We start from the raw sequence: 18,634 nt of genomic DNA, 5'->3' as shown, positions 1-18,634 counted from the left end.
CGGGGAAATTTGGTGGTGCTGGTCAGGGGGAAAATCCGTAGGCGAGCACTGGGCCTAGGCCTGTCTAGGTTAGCAGAAACAGCCCACCTGCAGCCTTTCCCGATGGGGCCGTTGGCGGTAAAACGTGGATAAGCTCCACCAGTTCTGCTCCAGAGTCTGGATAAGGTATGTTACGAGTAGTATGGGGGAGCTATTGCTTGTCTGGCTGCGACAGGTACCAAAGAGTTCACAAGGGCATCAAACAAGTGCAAAGAAACAAACATTGAATTAATAGAAGAACTCATGGTATTGAAGCGTAGATAAGACGACAAGAATGAGGGCGGATGTGGGGAATTGTTAATAGTACACAAGTGTAATCAAACACAGAGCCATTCATTCATTGTCTGACACCACACGCGCCATCTTTAGGTTTTTTTTTTCCCATCTCATTTTCCCTTTGTCTGGGTCGCCGCCATTCACCACCGACGTTGAATCAGAATTGCTCATCCGCCCAGCATCATAGAAATCATTTAGTGTTGATAATTTGTTTCTTTATTTCTTGAGATGCAGCGCCTCCTTGACCTTGTCCATCGCCGAGTGGCGACGCTGAGTGTGTCCCGGGGCAGCGCCCGTCTCCGTCTGTTTTGTTGCGTTGAGCGGCTCATCGCCCTCGTCCGGCTGCGTCAGCGCGTGGTCGCCGTGCGCCTTGGCCAGAGTTAATCCCATGTCGTTAGCTGAAAGCTTTTATTCCCTGAAACTTACCTTTTGCTCTTCAACCTCGGCGTTGTGAATGAGGTCGTGGCCCTCAATGGCCGCCTCGTCTGTGATGCCGGTGTTTGGGTTCATCTTGAGAGATTGTCTCGAGCTTCTTCAATGTTGTGTTGATGAGATGATCACGTAGCAGTTGCAAAGTCAATGGAGATTAAACGCAGCGGTAGTGGCAAGGACAAGAAGCAAGCTGTCTTATAGCTCTCACACAGCTCCCCCCCAAACTGAGTTTTCGTCATCAGGCGAGAGCTGCGTGATGGTCTGCCGGCAGTCGTCGCCATCAACGTCATGATGAGGGCCATCAACCGCATATTCTCGAATCGCAGCGCTGATACCCCGCCTTGGCTGCGCAGCCATCACCAGCTGTCAGGCGAGACAGTTTCCAACAATGACGGAGAACTGTATGCCGGACCAGGTTTCGATATGCGCTGATCCGTGGCAATGCTACTGTGCTTAGTTGTCGATGTGCGCCATTGTCCAATCGCGGGGTTTTGAGACAGACGGTATGCAGCATCAGGCAAGCTTTCGGCTAAGCAGATGGTGGGCGAATGGAGAATTATTGCTGGTCTGCTGTTCGCCGCATTGGGGTATCGATGTCTGTACTGTATGTGTTTCTATTATTAAGGTCCTCGTGACCATTCGGACGGTGGTGCCGGACCGTCTCGGAAGGCTGAGGAACTGAGAACATGTCGGTATATTCATGAGGTATATCATCTCCTCATTGAAGATAAGGTGGTTATATATGCTGCAAGCTCGTCGTCATTCTTCCTCTAGTTGGAAGATTACTGCTCTTATGTGTGACGAGGACGCAACTAAGATCTTTCGCTGATACCGTGATCTGAGTCTTATCCGACAATACTAGAATACAGCCATAATCAAGGAGATAGCGACATGAAGGAATGCCAAGCATAGCAATTGCCTCACACATGTTACTTCGGAGCGCTATCTGCAATTCTGGTCTCATTCAAGGACATACACGAGTTGACTGCATGTTGCATGATACCGAGGCTATGAGACCAAGAGACCATTACTCGAGTCGATGCTTCATGGGATATCTATATCAGTGGGGGCACCCTGCTTGCGAATAGATCCTTGATGCGAGCCATCTCACAAAGTTCTAGACACGGAATATGAGCAAGTCTCGTCTATTCCATGCGTAAGCAGTTTCGGGACGAGAGACGCGATGAGCAATCTAACTTGCAAGGAACTCTCACATGGCATAATCAGTATCATCTCCATTGGGAGTCGAACTACGAGAATAAGGACCTCAATCAAGCTACAACTTCTATGTTTTCGATATCACCCTCACTATATGGGGATTGATTCTGGTTAGGTCAACGTGTCGGGCTTCCTGCGAAGTGTACATGTAACTGGCAGTTCCCTAAACCACCAACCCCAGATAATTTCAGAGCCTCATAAAGTCCAAATCTCCCAACCCTAACCCGAATAACGCAACTAAGGGGGGGCCTTGAATGGGTAAACAAGCGCTCAGCCATCTCGTGCCAGGCCCCATTCCTTTCGCCGGTCCCGATTACCTAGGTACCTATGTATCCAACAGCAAGCTTGCTATACCGTGGGCTATATCAGAAGCTCAGCAGCCAATCTGGTGATGGAATCAGCCGGACGTACCACGACGTTACATCGCGATGCCATCAATCCAGCGCCGGCATCTTGAGCCGTTCGAGACGCCACTGAACAATTATAAGCGCCCAACATCCCCATGACTCAAGTATCATGTTGCTCTGAAAGACTAAGAAGTGATTCTGGCGCATGATGTCCTTGTCGGTGAAGAAAAGAGACTGTTCCGGCTCATCCAAGACTTTGCAAAGCATCACCTACATGCACGCGGTACTCCAAAGACAAGGGGAAGACCACCAACGTAGGTCCATGACATTCCTGCTAAATCGGAGTGGTTGCTCAACTCTGTATGCTTCATGCACGCACAAGTCCGCCAGACATGACTCTCATTACATGAAAAAAGACCCTGAGATCTCTCTTGATGCGTCTGAAATGCCGCCACGTGAAGCCAAGTGCCGAATCATGAGGCGACGTAAAGGCTGGCTGCCAAGCAACCACGAGCTGCGATGATTGGCTGGCTGACGCTCGTCCATTCCATCTTGCTGCTGCCCCCCCTTCAGTTCCAGGCGATTTCCCCTTGGTGCCGACAGACTGTACATGAGAGGTACGCGTCTCAACCCTGCAATGTACGCGTAGCCCCGGACAGAAACTTCATAGCGGAGGTCGCCCACTGTACACACTCCTCCGAGTCGCCGCTAGTTTAGGGCCCTCGACCGCTATAGTCCCTGCAGCACAGGTTGATGCGTGCTCTCACGCTGCCAAAGCATTTGACAATCATGAGCGATATCCCTCACCTGCATGAGGTGTCTCTATACTGCTTGCATCTCAGAGGCATAGCAAGATGGATGCACAGGGTCTGAAAGTGCCGGCAGGCTCGTGATGCCGTCGCTTGACAGCGGGGAGCCGTGAGGTACCAGACAACTAACGACGCCATCACCAGCTTCTACCCGGACTATCCTGGACCTCTGTGGACCCGTGCTCTCCATATAAGAGATCGATGACGACGCCCTTCTTCGGTCACACTAAAAGCCTTCACTACTGTAAATAGAGCAGTACAATAGCTCAACCGACGCCGTCTTGCTGCCGGATCTGCGACCAAGTGAGATATTAAAACAGATCCCTCTCCCGGTTTACTCTATTTACATCCCCTTTGAACAGACAACCCACCACAAGAGACCCGGAGCAATGAGGCTCCCCTCACTATTTCCCGCAGCGACTGCCGCCGCCGTCGCCGCCATCTCCCTCTTCTTCGCCTCTCCATCATCAGCCGCTGCCATTGACTTCAGCTCAAAGGCTCCTCGTGATGCGCTTCCCGGAACGCTTTCCCTCGAAGACGGACAGTCGCTCTTCACATTCAACTACTCAACGCCGAACCCCGACCCGAAGAACTGGATCGGCGTCTACGAGACATACTATGGAGGCCCTGACAATGAAGAATTCGTCGCAGGCTCCTTGACCTGGGCGTATGCGCCTGACGGCAACGGTGAGGTGCACGTCGACGTCTCGAGTCTATCTGCCGGCTACTACAGGGCCTATTTCCTGGCCAAGGATGGCTACCAGTGGCTTGCGAAGCCCATCGACGTCATCGTGCCCGGCTCGGGACCTATCGAGTTCATCAACGACCGCATCATCACCCAGAATGCCCACCAGGGCAGCCCCTTCAAGGCCAGGTTAGGCCGCTTGATTGCCAATCCCAAGGACGACGAGACCAAGTTCACCAAGGTCACCACCCACGGCTCCGAATGGGTCAAGGTCGCCAAGGACGGAACCATCTTCGGCACGCCGGGCCCCAAGGACAAGGACACCAGCTTTGTGGTCAAGGCGACGGCCAGCGATGGCTCCTCTGCCACCATCCAGGTCAAAATCCCTGTTCGGGCCAAGAATGAGCCGCTGGTGCGCGAACTCAAGGTCATGTCCTTCAACATGTGGTTCGGCGGCACCAACGTCGACGACTACCACAACAAACAGGTCCGCTTCCTCATCAACACAAACGTCGACATCGTCGGTCTGCAGGAGAGCTGGAACGGCCAGGCAACCCGCCTCGCGCAGGCGCTTGGCTGGTACTACTGGCAGAGCCCCAAGGAAGTCGGCATCATCAGTCGCTATCCCATCGTCGAGGTATTTCCGGAGCAGGCCGCCGGTGGATCGATCCGCATCGAGCTGGATGGCCGCAAGAGTCAGCTCATCATGTGGAACGTTCATCTAGGATACAATCCTTACGGACCATACGACTTCTGCTTCGACCACTTGCCCCTGGCCGAGGTCCTCAACCGGGAGTACCAGTCCGGCCGCACGCCGCAAATCATGGAAATCGTCAGCGCCATGCAAGGTGCCCTTGCCGAGGCCGACGACATCCCCGTCCTCCTCACCGGCGACTTCAACGCGCCGTCTCACCTCGACTGGACAGACGCAACTAAGAAAGCCCACTGCGGCACTGGCTTCGTCCCTTGGCCGAGCTCCGAATTCCCCATGCAGTCGGGTCTGATCGACTCGTTCCGCGAGGCGCATCCCGATCCCAACGCCGAGCCGGGCATCACTTGGTCGCCCATCTACCTCGACAACAACGGCCGGCCCGAGCCATTGGACCGAATCGACTTTGTCTTCCACAAGGGTCGCAGCCTCAAAGTTCTCTCGTCAGAGACACTTGTCGCCGGTGAGCCCACTCCAGAGCCGAATCAGCGGAACAATGAGTGGACGTCGGATCACGCTGCCGTTTTGACCACGTACAGGATCGGATACTCTGACGATGACGGAGAGCTGTAGGGGCGTTATCCAGACAAGATTTGTCGTCTGTCGTGCATTTCATGGGAGTTTGGGCGCGCTTTATCGTTCTAGATGATTACCATCATTGGGTTGCAACTGAACACGGTTGTTCATATTTTCTTCGTACATGCGTCACAATCTTTGGAGTATAGCGAGCGGGGTAGATATTCCGCGAGAGAGGGCGAACATGCATGCAGGATGGGTATCGTCTTGTACATATGGGTGGACAATTGAGTTAGACATGGCGTAAAGAATGTGAGATATAAAGAGCACATTGAGATGATGGGCGTTTGTTCATAGAGGTCATGCCTGCGATCTCTGCGACAAGCTTTCACTGACTGCAATGGGAGTTGGTTCAGCTCGGTTTAGCCAACGAGTCTCCCATCAAGACAAGCAAGACATATAGAAACTCGTCATAGGATTAGAGGGACCGAAATGGGAAGAAGCAAAAAGAGCAAAATGGGAGTGCAGGAGAGAGTAGAGAATCAGATGAGAAGAAAGGCAGAGAATTCTGGGCAAAAAGCAAAAATTTGCGGCCTGTGTGGATCGAACACACGACCTTCAGATAACAGGTGATTGAAGTTGGAACTTCAGTCTGACGCTCTCCCAGCTGAGCTAAGGCCGCTAATTGAAAATTGTTCCCTTACTTTAAGCTATAGGCTAGTAGTCTGGCAAAAACAACAATTGCCTGGGGAGGAAAGTCCAGGAACGAGATTGTTTTCCTGCTTTCATCAGTTTCAGCGTAGAAGCGTGAAGACGACGGATAGATAGATTGGGGTACTATAAGTTGATTTCGACATTGAGGTCATCACGTTGATCTGTGTTACGACTTAGATGGTCGCCGTAGGAGTATGCGGATGTTTCGCTCCATACCTAGTCTAGGCGGCAATTCTCCAGACATACTAGTAAGTCTGACGATGCAGATGAATGAGCCTTACCTGGCTATCAACTGTAAATTCATGGCCGAAACGGAACGGGGATGTGAGTGACAGTCTGCCTAACCGCCCGTTTCATCGTCCGAGGCGCTTATATGTGCCTTACATGCTTGGAGCCCCGCCGGGTTTCACGCGCATCAGTGTCGTCCATTGTGATGCAGCGAAACCAAGCGGCAATCACGAATCAACTTCACCATTTGCAAGGACTTTTGGCGCAGCAATTCCGGGCCCTTGGGTTCGATATGGGGAGTTGACTTCAGCCTGCTTGCTACCATGAGTCGACAATCGGAACCAAATACTAGTCTAGGCCTTGAGGCGACTTACACGATATACCGCTAACCTGGTGACACCTGAAGAGCAGATGGCTCTATTTTTACAGAAGTAACAACGGCAAACAATCCATTCAAATAGCTGGAATTACTTCGACTGCAAGGTTCAGCTCAATAGAGAATGTCGAAAAGAGATTTCGGATGAGAAACTGAGTAATGATATCATATCAGTTAAGTTGCTCTTACTACCTACGTTGTCCGGCAGTTATCCCTGCACCCCATAATGCACAGCCTAGTCATGTCTCCTCCTTCAACTTATGAGGCTGAATGCTGTACACTCCCAGCCCAATGTTCGCTGGGTACAAAATGCCGAGTGCAAGTTCTTGACTCACAGGTCAGCAAAGAGTAGGAATAATCATCGCCATGGGCACCATCGAGAATAACTACACATGCCTTCTAGCCTTTGTTGTCTTCCTTACAATCGTATCCTATCGACTAGTCTTGCAACGACTTACACGATGTACTGTCAAGCCTGAGCGATCTGAACGCCCTAAAATTCCACATGATCTAACCTTTCGGATCAGCGGTATCCCAATTGACTGGGACCGCGAAGTACTTCGAAAAGTCCTGATGGCTGAAACCAACATTGCAGATGTGTCCATAAAGTCACTCGCCCACGAAGCAAATACCGACTTCCAGACAGCCACGGCCACCTTGGGAAATGCTCCCTCCAATTTTCGGAATGTTCAAAGCTGGCAAATTCGGGTACCGGAGCTTCCAAATACTCAACCAGGTGCGAAGCAATGGCTTGTCGTTGAAAAGGACTTCCTGGGCATAACGACTCTTTACGCGCCGCCTCCCGACGATCACAAAATTGAGTAAGCCGCCATTGCATAGTAGCATGTGATGACATTGGCTCATCGTATCTAGTATTGTTGCATTGTCTGGTTTAGGAGGCCATGCCTTTGGATCTTTCCGTGAGAGAAAAGGTACACACATGTGGTTGCGAGATTCTCTTCCAGGGCATGTCACCTCAGAGACCGATGGCAAGCCAATGGCGAGGGTCATGGTCTACGGTTATGAATCGGCTGTTGCGAAAAGCAAGTGTATGCAAAATATTGAAGACTTGAGCACAACGTTTCATAACAGCCTTCTCGCATCGGTGGGTGCCTCGCCGACCAGACCAATCATCCTTATCGGCCACAGCCTGGGAGGACTGATCATCAAGCAGGTTAGCATACCAACTCACTTTTGCCATCATTTCCTGTCATGTCATTAAAGATCAGGCAGTCACTGATAACAATGTCGAGATCGAAAATCCCCGATGACAAAAGACTCTTTCGTTCTATATACGGCGTTGTCTTTTTCGGAACGCCACATGATGGCATGGATATCAGCTCCCTTATTCCCATGGTCAGAGACGGACCCAACCGCTTCCTGATTGAGTCCATGAGCCGCATGAATTCGCAAATACTCAGCATACAGCAACGAGACTTTCACAGGGCCCTTGGCAGCGAAGGCGACTCGGAAGTGTTTTGTTTCTACGAAACACTCGAGTCTCCAACTGCGCAGGAGGTCGATGGCCAATGGAGAATGACGGGACCCCCAACGATCCTCGTCACAAAGTCTTCGGCAACGCATTGCCGCCCATGGGAAGATGGAACAGAGCACATGTGCGCCATTGCCCGCACGCATTCCGAAATGGTGAAATTCGGACCACACGACCCCGAATACAAGAATGTGAAGGAGAGGATCAAGGGTCTTTCTCGACGGGCTGTTATGGCGAGACGTCATTTGCAAACTACGACAGCAAAGTGGACGAAGTCAAGAATAGTCGAGGATCATGGCCTGAGCTGAGTGTGCTCCAGTTCTTGGTCCATACAGTCAGAGTCCCGGTTTTGTAGGACGATCAGAGGTTTTGGATAATACAACCTGGGTGTCAACAATGTATTCTCACCCATAGTGTCATCACCATCTACCTAGATATCATCATACCCTAACTTGACGTCCAATAATCCCCAATACACTTATTTGATAAGTTCCTAGAATCCTTCCCAGAGTTCGAAGGAACGAGCGAGAATCATGAAGCTCATCATCCTAACGTGAGCATTCATTTTGCCCCTCATCTAGATACACTTGTCATGTCATTTCGAACGAGTCCATCGTCATCTCTCCTGATTGATTGTGACAAGGCGCCCTTGGGTTCCTCACAACAGCTGGTGAATGAGCTTCTAAAAGCCTGATTACGAGAAGCCTGCGGAGATCAGCTTACATGTATGGAATTGACAAAGACGGCGATTTCGCGCCGTTTGATTGGTCGTTTGCCACAGATGCAACTACTCTTTCAGATCTAGCTGGACTTTGCTTTGATTGTAGCGCTGACCTCATGCCCCTTCATGTGCTCACCAGCCGTCTATATCAGAGCGCCGGGATGTAAGCTGCCTTGAAGCCAAGATGAATGGATATAAGTATCTCCAGCTGCCAATGTCTCTCGAGCCGTTTCATGCGCTCTTTAACCCAAACACATCATATCAAGTATCCTTCTCTAGTCCACCATGTCTTCCAACCTCATTCGCGTTGCGCTGGTTGGGCTCTCGGCCAACGCAATCACGTCCTGGGCGGCAACAGCTCATCTGCCATACCTCCAGTCCGCGCGAGGCCAGACACAATACAAAGTAGTCGCGCTTCTCAACTCCAGCAAAGAGGCAGCTGAAAGAGCTCGCACTCACTTCAACCTCCCCTCTACCGTGAAGACATACGGCGACCCGGCTCAGCTTGCTGCTGACGATGAAGTCGATCTCGTGTCGATCGTCGTTCAATCTGACAAGCATTATGCCGCCGTGGAGCCTTCATTTCGAGCAGGAAAGGCTGTCTATGTGGAATGGCCGCTCACTGAGAGCCTCGAGCGCAGTCTCGCTTTGGTGGGCGAGGGGAAGGGCCGTGACAGAAACATCATCGGCTTACAAGCGCGACTCTCGCCAGTAGCAGCCAAGGTCAAGCAGCTGTTGGCATCTGGCAGGATTGGAAAGGTTCTCAACAGCCAAGTTCGCGGCTTCAGCGCCATGGGCTTGGGGCAACGGCCGGGCACGCTCCTTGAAGGGCCTCTGGAGGTCTTGTTTACCCAGCGAGCGATTGGTGGCAACCACTTTTCCGTTCTGTATGCGCACATGGTTGATCTTGTCCACTCTGTGCTGGGCGAGTTCAAGGACTTTCACAGCCAGCTGCAGATTCGGTGGCCAGAGCTCGGTGTTGTGGATAAAGATGGCGTGCAACTTCGTACACGAAAGAACGATATCCCGGACCTCATCAGTGCTCATGGAGAGCTTGCTCCCGGTGCTGCAGACATTCAGGAGGGAGCGACTCTGTCTGTGCTGTACAGAAGCGGGACGCCTTTCAAGGGCGAAGACCCCTATGCGTGGTATATCCAGGGCCAGACCGGAGAACTGAGGATTACAAGTCCGTTTGGACCAATTCTGCAGGCGGCCACAATGCCAGGCGTCAAGATTGAGCTTCACGACTATGCGACAGACGAGGTGGCGGAGACTGAGTGGGAGTCGGAGTGGAAGGACTGGCAGAAGGAGCTGCAGACGCCGGGATGCAAGTTGGTGGGAGACATGTATAACCGATATGCTCTGTGGCATCAGCAGGAAGACAAGGAGGCGGCTCCAGTGGGAGGAGAGTGGCCGACGTTGGACGTTGCGATCCGCAGGCATCAGGAGCTTGACAGGATGCTAAAGGACTTTGACAAGGCAGCTCAGACGTAGAGACTTGATCCTGTAGAGGATATGAAGCTTCAAGCTTTGATCGACTTTGAAGTGATGACGCTCTGGGATGGCAAAGAAGAAGTGATGAATTTGAAAGATATAGTGTCACAGTGTTGTTTGACATTCAAGTTGACAGCATGAAGCCATCACAATGTGACTGTGATTTCTGGGATGGTAACTGCATGCATTGGATTAGCTGCAGATACTACAGGGCTCTGCCTGATACTGTATACTCATGAAAGTGACTGGCCACAATAATCTGCGTTACGAGGTCCAATGTCCAATGGTGTAAAAAGGAAAATGATTCCAATGTCCAATGGTGTTAAAAGGAAAATAATACTGAAGATTCCGTTCAATGTTGTTTGCTTCAGATGGTCAAGGTGCAACTCTGAGGTTCAGCAGCGCTAAATCTACAGCAAGCAGCTGGGCCCACATCAGGAGCCCTGACGTAAGAAAGTCCAAGCTCCATCAATTCTTCGGAGCTTCAACATTCAATCCTTACCTCGTCTCATCGCATTGAAGCTTCATTGTCGCAGCACCATGGACGGGCTGGACGAGTTCGAGAAGAATCTCGCCGCCGAAAAGGCCGAGCGCGAAAAGTCAGAGCACGATCGCGAGCGGCATCGGCACCACAGCCACAAGCACAGGCACCACCATCGAGAAGAGCGGGACAGAGATCGAGATCGAGACGGCGAAGAGCGACACAGACATCGCCATCGCGACAGCGAGAGAGACGGAGAGCGCGAGAGAGACGGAGAGCGCGAGAGAGACAGAGACAGGCGTAGAGACAGAGGAGACAGAGACAAGGACAGAGACGACCGTCGCCGTCGCCGACACCACAGCGAGCACGATGACGATGATCGGCGGCACAAGAGGAGACGCGACAACGACGACGACGATGCCGACGACCAACGAAGGCGGCGCCATCGAGGAGAGAGATCTCGTGATGACAAGGCGACAGACGACAGCGCCGAGCAAGACAGAAAGCCGAGCGACGACGCAGAACCAGGATCAAAGACACTGGAGCGCGATGCTTGGATGACGGCGCCTTCAGCCTTCGAAGTCGAGCACGTCCACCGTCCAGGGCAGAACAAACCACGATCGCCGACGCCCGAACCTCCCAAACGAGTGATACACAGTCGCGAGCTCAACAGCGGCCACCTCGAGGACCTGAACAGCGGCAAGGCGCCGGCAAACCAGGAGCAGACGTCCAAGAGGACAGTCGACTACACGTTTGGCGACGCGGGCTCAAAGTGGCGAATGACCAAGCTGAAAGCCGTCTACAACACTGCGAAGGAAACGGGACAACCCGTCGAGGAGGTTGCCTTGAAGCAATTCGGCAGCCTGGAATTCTTCGATGACGCCCGCGAAGAAGAGGAAGAGATGGAGCGCAGACGACTCTACGGCGAAGATGCCAAAAGCAAAGACAAGCCTACGGGCGAGCTCTACAACCAGCGGATAAAGGAGCAGAGGCGTGCAGAACCCGTCAGCCAAGAAGTCCAAGGCGAGATCATGCAGGAGAACCCTATCCAGCCTGTTCCTGTGCCGATGGACCAAACGGCATTGAACAGACTGCGCGCCCAGATGATGAAGGCAAAGCTCCGGAAGGCTCCCAATGCCGCCCAACTGGAAGAAGAATACAACCGTGCGGCAGCCGCAGCAGCCCCCCGCATCAACGCGCCCGAAGCCGTCGTCCTGGGCGTCATGGAGAGCCGTCAGCTGGCCGGCACTCGTGCCGAAGTCAAGGCCGTCGACAACAAGCGCGGCCGTGAGCGCGGCCTCGTCGAAGAAAACACAGACATGACCATTGAACAGATGCTCCAGGAAGAGCGCCGGACCAAGGGCCAAGCAGGAGGCGAAGGCCTGCGCCTGGCCGAGCGCATCGCCAAGGACGCAAAGTTCGACAACGACCTCGAGTACATGGACGAGAACGCCGAGAAGCTCGCCAAGCGGGTGCACAAGAGCGAGGTCAACCTCAAGAACATGGCCGTCAGCGAGTTCCAGAAGATGAACCGCATCCTCGAGAACTGCCCGCTGTGCCACAAGGAGGACAAGGGCCTGCCGCCGATTGCGCCCGTCGTGTCGCTCGCGACGCGGGTGTTCCTGACGTTGCCCACCGAGCCGGAGATTAGCGAGGGAGGGGCGGTGATTGTGCCCATTGCGCATCGGAACAATCTGCTCGAGTGCGACGATGACGAGTGGGAGGAGATTCGGAACTTCATGAAGAGCCTCACGCGGATGTATCACGATCAGGGACGGGAGGTCGTCTTTTACGAGAATGCTGCTGCGCCGCAGAGGCATATGCACGCTGCCATGATGGCGGTGCCTATCCCGTACGACCAAGGCGCCATGGCACCAGCCTTCTTCAAGGAAGCCTTTCTCTCGTCTGATGAAGAATGGTCTCAGCACCGCAAAATCATCGACACGGAGGCGAAAGCCAAAGAAGGCATGGGCCGGTCCGCTTTCCGCCGGAGCATCGCCAAGGAGATGCCCTACTTCCACGTGTGGTTCTCGCTGGATGGCGGGCTAGGCCACATTGTCGAGAACGCGGACCGGTGGCCCAAGGGGGATCTCTTCGCGCGGGAGGTCCTTGGCGGGATCGTGGATGCTGATGCGCATGTTATCAAGAAGCAGGGGCGGTGGGCAAAGGTTGACGGGAGGGTTGAGGGGTTCAAGAAGGGGTGGAGGAAGTTTGATTGGACGAGGGTGTTGGCTGATGCTTGATTGCCCTGTGTGTTGATTGTGATCTTGTGTGCTATAGGATGTTTGTGTGTGATATTTCGACAAGGGGTCTGGGCAGGGTCGTGGTGGTTTGGTTGGTAGATGTACAGAAGGCAGAAGAAGCGCAATGATAACATTCGAGAGACTCACAGGTCAGCAGGAATAGAAGCTTGATATTAACGCCGCCATGTACGCTGAAACAGATCAGACCTCGACATGGAACGCGCGATTAGTAGGTACATGTAGTATACACAGTATAACAGACAAATATATATCTAAAAGCCGCAAGATAGTTCATCGCATATTTCTCATACCGAGCTAGGTAAAGCAACTTCCTCCTCCTTCTATCTCCATATATTCCTCCGGGGGGGTATCTTCATCCTCTTCCTTCCTCCTAGATTTTTTCTGCACATGGAATTAGCCATCTGCCGACTAGATGTTATCCAAAGATCCAGCGGTCCAAGACTGTATGTTCTGCTTAAGTCCAGCTCTAATATCCTAGCTTGCCATATTAAAAAGGTTGATAAATGATTGAATAGAAAGGAAACAGCCTCACCCTCGCGGCGGGCTTTGTGTAGAATTGAAAATCGGTAGAGGTCGATTCACACCTTCACCTTGCTGGAGCTCCTCGTCGTCCCCTCTCGCGCTCTTTCAACGCCTCAGCCTGGACGTCTTCCCACTCCCTGCTGATCTCCATCAGCACGGAGCCCATCACCGTGGCGCTGGCCATCAATCCGTGGCCTTCCCCTTCAAGCACGCGGACCTCGCACCGGCGCATCGTCTTGCCCAACCACTTGACGTTCTCGACGGGCACTCTGGTGTCCCTGCTGCCGTGACGGATAATCACGGGGCGCGTAATGTCGACGTAGCGGAAGCCGATGGTATGCCGCCTTTCCAGGCAGATGAGCAAGTCCACTGCTGGGTTCGCGTTCGTCGTGGCGAGGTCCCAGATGGCGTGGGTTAGGCGGATATCGTACGTCTGTTGTCGCTCCTTTTCGGCGAGGGCATCTACTGAAGGGGAGAAGCTTGTCGCCTGATTATCCAGTGGGGGTTGAGGCAGTGCCTTGTCTGTGGCATCCGTGGCATTGGAGACTGCCGAGTCTTCGCTGGCAAGTGTGCCATATGAGTCTTTGCCATCTGCGGCATGGTTGATGTTCTCCTTGTCGGCAGATGGCGTAGCATTTTTGCTTTCTTTGGTCCCCGTTTTCCGTCTTGCCCGCCGGGGATTCTTGGGCAGGGAGCTTGTGATGGATGAGCTGGTCGCTGACATGAAGCTGCTATTGGCTGCTTTGAGAAACGAAGTAGGCAAAACCCGTAGAATTCTCTGGGCCGTGGGAAGCGTGTGCGATGGCGGCGAGACTTGGGAGGATCCGAAGACGTTCATCTGGGAGGGCGGAATCCATGGCGCAAGGAGGTGAATCTTGCCTCGAATGTGCTGGGGCATGCGGAGAGCCGTGGCCAGGGCGTAGATGGCGCCAGCCGAATGGGCCATGAGGGAGAATTTGGTGATTTTGAGCGTTTGGCAAATGGCATATACATCGTCTGCAACAAGGTCAGTATGCAGGCATCCATAATCATGTACGAACAGCACTCACCGGGCCAACTGAGGGGAGTGCTTGTCCCATCAGCATAGGGCTCGCTGTCCCCCACTCCCGGTCGGTCTGGCGTAATAAGGCGAAGCCTGAGCGTCAGCGCCAGCTCGTCGTAAAACGCAGTGATGTATCTCGTCAAGCCCATTCCCACGCAGCAGAAAACCGCGAAGCCCTCGGGGTCTCCGACTTCTGAAAACGAAATGATGCGGCCGGTTTGGGGATGACGAATCTTCTGAGACAACCGCGGAGAGCAGAGGTAAGATTCGACAGCGTCATCGATGGAATCGGCTGATTGGGGTCGTTCGTAACCCGTGGGCTTGGTGGGCTGAACGGACTCCTCGGTGGCTCGCTTGGTCTCGTGCGGACTGAGGGGCGCCGAGAGGCGCTTCAGCCTGGAGCTGCTGCGCTTCAGTTTGAGCGCTTCGTTGGGGCTGGGGAGTGTGCGGGTAGAGAGCCGATGGTCTTTGCGGTCGAATTCATCCCGACGACGCCCTTGCGAAACTGAGGGAAAGGGGGCTCCGTCGTCCTCGACCTCCTCCTTCTCTTCCGCGATGTAGTCCACGCTCAGGTAGGTGCTGGACGCTATCCGCCGTGGCTTATGGTGAGGCTTCTCCTCCTCGTGTGAATACGCCTTGCCAGTGTCGGAGCCTGAGCGGCGATGCTTCATTTTCACCGAGTCGCGGCGGCTGAAGTCGGCGGATTCAAACATCTTATCGCTCACGGACAAGTCGCCGTCCTTGGCTGATCGTCGAGCGCTGGATCGCTTCCTGCTGGAGCTCGAGTTGCGCAAGCTGGAATCGCGAACTGGAATGTGATGCAGGCCGTCTCCCAGCAGTGAATCATATGTCGTGACCGTTGTCGGCTCCTCGGTGATGGCGCCTCCCACGAAGAAGTTATCCGTCTTGGACCCGGTCTGAGTGCTGGCCGCTGATGCTGCTGCGCTGCCGCCAACAACTGAGGTAGAAGAAGCACGTTTCCTGTCAATATGTGGTTCGCGAAGGTGCTCTTTGGAGCCCATATAACTGAGCACCTTGCTGCCGCGCCCCGATTTCTTTCCCCAGCTGTCGAGCGAGCGGCGCGGCCTGAGCTCCGGATGCGGCGCAGAGCCACGTTCTACAGACAGGTTTCCAATGCTGCGCGCATCGTCATTCTTGGAGGCGAAGGAGCCCGTGGACGACGGGCGGGAGCTTGCGGCGCTTCGTATAAAGGATCTGAAGCCGCTCTCGCGGCTGGTGCTGCGATGGCTGCGAGGGCTTTGCGGCGCGGTCAGAGGCGAGAAACCGCTCGGGGGCTTCGAGGTGCGGATCACGGGCGGGCTCGCGGCAAGGTCGTCGAGGGAGACGGGTCCGCTGTGGTCGTCGTGAAGCGAAGACTGCCTGTAGGCTCCGTAGTCGACGCCGAAGCTGCCAGAGCCGCTCCTGGAGCTGTGGCCGAGATCGGGGCTCGTCGGTAGGGACAGGCTGGTGGCCAAGCCCGAGTCGAAGTGGTGGTTGGCAGGCTCGGCGATGGCACTCAGGCTGGTGATGAGGCTGGAGATGATCTCGGGGCTGCCAGGCTGGATGGCGTATCGCTTGCGGGCGGCTGCGGTCGGCGCGGTCGAGATGCGGTTGAGGTTGCGCTGCGAGGGATGGACACGGTGGGCGCGCGGCGGGATAGGGGGAGGCATGGCATCTATAGAGGAGCGGTCCATGGCGGGCAGCGGGCAGCCGCAGGGCGACGACTAGGTGCAGGTGTGTCTTGGTCCAACAGGCCGGACGGCCTGCGAGTCTCGGGGAGGTGACGGCGAGTGTCTTGCCCTGCCGCAGCGTGAAATTGGCACGCAGGCGGATGCAGAAGCAGACGCAGAGGCAGAGGCAGATGCAGCCGCAGACGCAGCCACGTTCTCCTGGCCCCGGCGGCAGCAAACAAACTGTCGGCGGGCGTCTCTGCTCTGCATGAAGCCCTTCCCCCCTCGCACGCACTTCAAGTCTCACACGCTGCCGCTCACACAGCGCAGCCGATCTAACCAATGCAGGCGAAGCGGTCTGGGAGAGACACGACGGAAAAGAAGTAGAAAAAAAGAAACGAAGAAGCGTGAGTCCAGCGTGCGACGGCTTTGCGCTCGGATGCAGCCAAAGCGACAAACCAAGAGGAGGGCGGAGACACGAAGACGGGCGGTTGCAAGCTTGGACCGTCTTGCTCGAGAACAGCTGCCGGCTAACAGATCAGCTGCATGCGTTAGCTCTTGGTCTGTTTGTTCTCAGAGATGCAAGTACATGATGAGAAGGCGGTGTTCAATTCCATCGGGGCTGAAAGAGAGAGAGAGAGGGTCGTACCAGGTTGACGATGTGCGGTGCCGTGGTCTCAACTGATAGTATGGTCCGGAGATCGAGACACCTCACACAGAGAAACACAAGCACGCACAAGCACAAAGGAACAAAGAAAGCAGAGCACAGAGCACAACTGAACAGCACGCACAGAGCAGGCAGCGGCCAGACACAACCAAAGCCGGCAAACAATAGCTCGCAGCTTCGTGGGGAGATTTGACAGACCGACAGACAGACAGACAGACAGACAGACTCGACTCAACTGGTGATGATGAGCCGGCCCCCTTTCGACAGCTGCAAGGCCCACTCCCCAATCAATACCTACCACCAAGCGCTGCAGCCAGGCCAGGGCCAGGGTCTTTCTTTTTTCTTTTTTCTCCCACGAAACCCCCTGCGGCTGAGGACGCGATCGAGCATTGATTCGGCCGTGACGAACAGGCTGGAGACGGAGGCGCGGCCGCTGATTCGGTGGCGGGAGCAGGGATGCCCAAATTTGCTTCCTGTAGTCTGGTGGAGATGCTGTATGATGGAACCTGAAGAGACGACAGGAGGGGGGGGGTTCGGGGCTCGGCTGCACGTTGACCCCATTCCGAGCGTCTACCTTGTCTCTCTGCCTTATAGCCTGGCCGAGCTGTTGGGAGCTGCAGCTGCGCATGACAAAGTGCATCTACACGAGGCCAATCGGGATCTGGACTGTTGCATCGGACGAGATGCTGGCTCTTGGTCGTTGAGTTGCTCATCTTCTACTCGTCATCCTACAGGGTCTGGGCCTGGCATTTGTGCGACTGTGGTGATACACACGGTGACACGCAGGTTCAAAATCCCCCCCCCCCCAATCCAACCCCTTCTAGCGAGGCGAGTTGAAGGGCAACAACTGCCGATCTTTAGCAGCTCTCCATTATAATGAAAGGATGGAAATGAAATGAGCAGATGACATCAATGCAATTAGTATACGCCTCTGTTCAGCCTCAACCGACTTCGCCGAGCATCCTGGGTGCTGTCAGATGAAATTGCCATCGCACGGCGGCTCCGATCAGGTGGAGGCCTGAGGGGAACCATGAACCCGTCGTCATCGTATTCGAGAAGCCGTCCTTGTACGAGCAGGGTGACGTCTATGATGAAGCATTTTCAGCAGCCGCCCTCTGATAGGATATCATGCCCAAGAGGCGTCTAGATGCTCTAACACCAACCAATGATTACTTTAGGCACTTCAGGCGGTTGACTGCCCACTGGGCAAGTTGCTGACCTACCCGGGATTGCTTCAACGAGTTTCCAACCTTCGCATCCAATTGAGATGATGGACAACGATGCCGTATTACATATATCCCGGTTGGACAAGTTCTTCCTGTAGATGCTTCGTTGGGAAGACTTGAAGACATACCTACCCGAGACTTGTCCCCAATCTTGTGGCTTACACCGTCGCATTCCTCTTCTTAGTGCCTATGAAGGAGAAAAGGATCGTGTAGAGTTTTGTCACTATGCAAAGGCCCTTAGGGAGATTCAGAGTGCAACTGATAATGAGGCACTCCGTACGTCCCAAGAGATGTTGTATGCCACGGAGCTGCTCGAAGTCTTTGAGGTAAACCGCTATTGAGACGATTTCCTTTGCTCAGTGGTCACCTGGACTCAATTGCTTACCTTGTCCTTCTCTGACTTGTATAGCTTCTGAACCCTCAATCAGAAATGAGTCGAACATGAGAATGTGATAACAGTGATGGCAGGCAGAACTCATGCACTATCAGCCATGCACATCTAGCAGGTTAATTGATGACCGATGTAATGAGCTGATAGGCACTTTTATTCACATTTTGCCTCCCCATTTGAACACAAGTAAATGGATACATATACAGCCCCAATCAACCAAGCCTGGTGTTGAGCTACTTGGATCTTTGTGCAAGCCCCTGCTCTAAGTAGTGCTTCAACGTCTGGTCGACCTGTCCAAGGTATTCTTTACAGCAG

The 18,634-nt window shown here is 53.9% G+C and overlaps 6 protein-coding genes across 6 annotated transcripts; 4 read left to right on the top strand and 2 right to left on the bottom strand.

Annotated features, from left to right (window-relative positions):
* Positions 1–267: 267 nt before the first annotated feature.
* On the bottom strand, positions 268–864 carry TRIREDRAFT_46764 (uncharacterized protein). The gene is made up of 2 exons (XM_006963532.1): positions 742–864; positions 268–684 (listed from the first exon to the last, which is right to left on the bottom strand). The coding sequence occupies exons 1-2, from the start codon at positions 823–825 to the stop codon at positions 532–534; spliced, it is 237 nt and encodes a 78-aa protein (XP_006963594.1). The 5' UTR covers positions 826–864; the 3' UTR covers positions 268–531.
* A 2,544-nt stretch (positions 865–3,408) lies between these two features.
* On the top strand, positions 3,409–5,158 carry TRIREDRAFT_46763 (uncharacterized protein). Its single transcript, XM_006963531.1, has one exon. The coding sequence runs from the start codon at positions 3,511–3,513 to the stop codon at positions 5,086–5,088; it is 1,578 nt and encodes a 525-aa protein (XP_006963593.1). The 5' UTR covers positions 3,409–3,510; the 3' UTR covers positions 5,089–5,158.
* A 1,557-nt stretch (positions 5,159–6,715) lies between these two features.
* On the top strand, positions 6,716–8,149 carry TRIREDRAFT_105729 (uncharacterized protein; the record flags this gene model as incomplete). Its single annotated transcript, XM_006963918.1, has 3 exons — positions 6,716–7,170; positions 7,223–7,523; positions 7,574–8,149. 3 exons carry the CDS (start codon positions 6,716–6,718, stop codon positions 8,147–8,149), a joined length of 1,332 nt encoding a protein of 443 aa, XP_006963980.1.
* A 698-nt stretch (positions 8,150–8,847) lies between these two features.
* Positions 8,848–10,056, top strand: TRIREDRAFT_58479 (uncharacterized protein; the record flags this gene model as incomplete). Its single annotated transcript, XM_006963917.1, has 1 exon — positions 8,848–10,056. One exon carries the CDS (start codon positions 8,848–8,850, stop codon positions 10,054–10,056), a length of 1,209 nt encoding a protein of 402 aa, XP_006963979.1.
* Positions 10,057–10,596: 540 nt separating this feature from the next.
* TRIREDRAFT_121095 (uncharacterized protein) lies at positions 10,597–12,780 on the top strand (the record flags this gene model as incomplete). Its single annotated transcript, XM_006963916.1, has 2 exons — positions 10,597–10,837; positions 11,018–12,780. 2 exons carry the CDS (start codon positions 10,597–10,599, stop codon positions 12,778–12,780), a joined length of 2,004 nt encoding a protein of 667 aa, XP_006963978.1.
* Positions 12,781–13,387: 607 nt separating this feature from the next.
* TRIREDRAFT_58783 (uncharacterized protein) lies at positions 13,388–16,035 on the bottom strand (the record flags this gene model as incomplete). Its single annotated transcript, XM_006963712.1, has 2 exons — positions 13,388–14,319; positions 14,373–16,035. 2 exons carry the CDS (start codon positions 16,033–16,035, stop codon positions 13,388–13,390), a joined length of 2,595 nt encoding a protein of 864 aa, XP_006963774.1.
* Between the last annotated feature and the right edge of the window lie 2,599 nt (positions 16,036–18,634).

This window comes from Trichoderma reesei (genome assembly GCF_000167675.1).
Source record: "Trichoderma reesei QM6a unplaced genomic scaffold TRIREscaffold_5, whole genome shotgun sequence".
NCBI classification, from domain to species: domain Eukaryota; kingdom Fungi; phylum Ascomycota; class Sordariomycetes; order Hypocreales; family Hypocreaceae; genus Trichoderma; species Trichoderma reesei.
Note: the sequence above shows the minus strand (reverse complement) of the source record. Positions and strands in the feature narration are given on the sequence as shown.